The sequence below is a fragment of the Phalaenopsis equestris genome, unplaced genomic scaffold (assembly GCF_001263595.1).
Source record: "Phalaenopsis equestris unplaced genomic scaffold, ASM126359v1 Scaffold000121, whole genome shotgun sequence".
Taxonomy (NCBI): Eukaryota; Viridiplantae; Streptophyta; class Magnoliopsida; order Asparagales; family Orchidaceae; genus Phalaenopsis; species Phalaenopsis equestris.
In genome coordinates this window covers 164,172-167,425 of record NW_018164563.1, presented here as the reverse complement: position 1 = coordinate 167,425, position 3,254 = coordinate 164,172, and the positions used below count along the sequence as shown (strand labels likewise).

Sequence of the window (3,254 nt, the reverse complement as noted above, 5' to 3'; positions counted from 1 at the left end):
GTTGTCTATTATATGTTTGAAACAAGAAGGCGATAGTTTCTGTCATTTATCTTTGTTCATTTTTTTCAGTCTAATATTTCATCATTAAATTTTTCTTTCGAGGTTAATTTTAAGTATTATAGTTGTCGACTTGGCCATTAGCTTTCTTGTCACAAGTTGTCATAGTCTTCTTTCTAGAAGGATCATTCACATATGTTTTTTGCCGCTCGTTTTTTTATGGTTATTGGCTTTCAGTGTTAATGAACGACCCATCGGCTTGGAGCATAGGCTTTATGTTGAAGGACCTATTGGCCTTATCAGAAGTAGAACCCCCGATGTATTTGATACAATCTTGAAAAATGGATTGTGAAAAGTGGAGAGTAAAAAATGAGATATTGAATGAATTTTATTCTTTTATTCTGTGTAAAAAATATGCTTAAAACTCGGGCATGATATGCGGTTAAACAACAATCTAGGAAAAAAAATAATTTGGCAAACTAGATTTTAATTATAGAATCCATGATTGACTTTTTAGGAAAAACAGGATGTTGGTATCTATAAATTGTTGGATTGTTATGGATGGAAAATTGTTGTCCATAAATTGTTGAATTACTATATGTATAGAGTTGCAATTCATGAATTATTATATGGAAAGGCGTTGGCAAACGGATTAGAATTTTTTCGACAAACAATTATGTATGACAAAAATTAGCCATGTTCTGCTAGTAAGGGACGATGCCGGCTTAATGGGCCTTTTGGCCCAATCCATCAAATCCTAGGGTCAACGATTAGTCGAGTACGAACAATCAACGACGTGCAGGTGAGTTCGAGCCGCCTATGACGAGTAGCTAAGTTTGTGAACTCGGGCATGAACCACCAACTACCACTTGATGAACTTTTTCAATAGTCTCGTATTGAGTGATCCTCATTTTATCAGACGACATGTTGAATGAGAAGTCTGCCCACCCCATTGGCGAGTTGTTCTCAGAGCAGATTCTAATTAGAGAGCCGATCAGACGTTGAGATGTGACTGGATGGAGTGTTTAGAGGATAGAAATAAGTAATGTGGCACCGACAGAGGATAACACGTTAGAGATTATATTTTTATACAACATTCGAAAAAGAGAGAGAAATGTTGCCAGAAATCCCTAAATATTGAGTATAATTATCATATTTGTGTATTTTATAGGTGAAATGTCCCCAAATGTAGAGATTTATTGTAAAGAGGGGGAATTGTTGAACTTTTTCTCAGAGATATAATATAGAATCCTTTTACAATTCTTTTTCTCCGACCTTATCTTCTCTCATTTACTAGTTCTTCCCTCAAAATGTGAGTCAACGGACAAAGCAAGAATCAACAAATAATATTTTAAAAGGTTTATTTTTTATGCTGTTGGCATTTTGTCATTCCGAAGCTCATACATGCTTCTACTTTTATAGTTTGCTGGTTGACACACTTTAGAAAAATTACATTTCTTTCATAGTTAATGAGTTTGTGGTATTGTTACTAAATACACTACTACTATTAAACAACATAATACATTGAGTACAAACTGCAGTGACACTCATGAAAGAAACGTTCTAGTTTACATACCCAAGAAAATTTTTTGGTTTGTTTGATTTGTATTGTCGACCTTTTAAATTCTGAATTTACAATGTTTTAATTATAGCTTTTTGCAGAAATTGACCATATGTTTATTGGCTGAAGTGGCGAAAGGAAGGGATTCTAGGTGGTATCCCTATTTGGTCTTGTTGCCTTCGAGTTACAACACACTGCCGAATTTCCATGAATTTGAAATTCATGCTCTTCAGGTAGTTCTATAACCTTTTTTTTTTAAGACACTTTCAGCTTCTTAAATTCATGAAAATCTCAGGTAGAAGATGCTATCTGGGTTTCTGAAAAGGCTGTTGTAAGGGCTAGATCAGACTGGAAGGAAAGCTTGGTGGTCATGCAAGAAATGAAGCTCAAACTAAAGTTTTTATCTTTTAGATCATGGCTTTGGGCTTCTGCAACTGTTAGTGCCTAGATTTATGCAGCTAGTTATTCATATTCTTTCATATTATTTATTTCGGGCATTTATGTACATAGCACACAATTCTTATTTATGTCCATATCTCACACTTAGACTTTCATATTTACGCACCTAGCATTGAAATCTTTAATGTCACATAAAAAGTATCACTATTACGACTTTTTATGAGCAAAATAAATTTTTCATGCATAGTTTTAAAGCACCATAGTGCTATGTATGTAAATATGAAAGTTTAAGTGTGAATAGTTAAACACATAAGAATTGTGTGCTACATATGTAAATTTTTTGTTTTCCTTTAATTTTGCTATTCTATAGAACATTTACAATTTGACTGTTGGTTGTCAGATATCTTCCCGCACTTTATATATACCTTGGGATGATGCTGGTTGCTTGTGCCCTGTTGGTGATTTGTTTAACTATGCTGCACCCGATGACAAGCTTTGTATTGGAGATTCTTATTTTGAGGGCAATGAAGTGAAGGAGCTCGCTCAATTGGTTGATTCCTCTACTCGGAGATTAACGGATGGTGGCTATGAGGAGAATTCTGCTTCGTATTGTTTCTATGCTATGAGAAATTACAAGATAGGGGAGCAGGTAACTTTTATGTAGGGGGTGTTGACCGCGACTTTATATATGCTTAAAAATATAAGTAATTAATACTGCTGCTAAAAGATTTAATTCCTCAACAACTGTACCAAAACTTAATAACAGTTATAGATTTGATAAATATAATAAATATTCAATAATTGTAAAGTCACATTTATCAACGCAAGTATACGTATCACTCAAGTAATATAAGACTCTAATGGAGCCCTAGATATCGATGCCACAGGAAGTAATATTAGAACTACGAACTAAGACTTTAGAAAAATAATACTTTAATCACAACAGTGGAATTCAATTTGCTTATCTGTCACTAATAGACAATTGAAATAAATATGCAATTTAATAACTATTAAATAACTAAATATACTAATGAAGTTTTTAATGTGATATTCAATATATAAGAAAACATAATTCTCCTTATCAAGAAATTATAGTGAATGGATAAAGTGAATTAGTTCAAATTATATTGTGTCAAATAGGAGCATACATATTCTTTATCCTTTGGTCCAGGCATAAAGAACATTGACTAATCCTACGCTTGTTTACTGAATCTACGACTACGCTGGGAGGATATCGGCTCTCACTTCGGAGCTCTCACGTTCCTCTCGCCTGCGGGCTAACATCTACACCTCAGCA

The 3,254-nt window shown here is 33.8% G+C and overlaps 1 protein-coding gene across 2 annotated transcripts in view; it reads left to right on the top strand.

The window, feature by feature from the left end:
• Positions 1-3,254, top strand: part of LOC110021099 (protein SET DOMAIN GROUP 40) — a 29,266-nt gene that overhangs the window by 8,682 nt on the left and 17,330 nt on the right. The window contains exons 3-5 of one of the 2 annotated variants that reach the window (XM_020719434.1): positions 1,660-1,791; positions 1,854-1,994; positions 2,358-2,606. In XM_020719434.1, coding sequence (XP_020575093.1) covers positions 1,660-1,791; positions 1,854-1,994; positions 2,358-2,606 — 522 coding nt within the window. The remainder of the gene's footprint in view (positions 1-1,659; positions 1,792-1,853; positions 1,995-2,357; positions 2,607-3,254) is intronic. The other variant, XM_020719435.1, reaches the window with a different exon arrangement.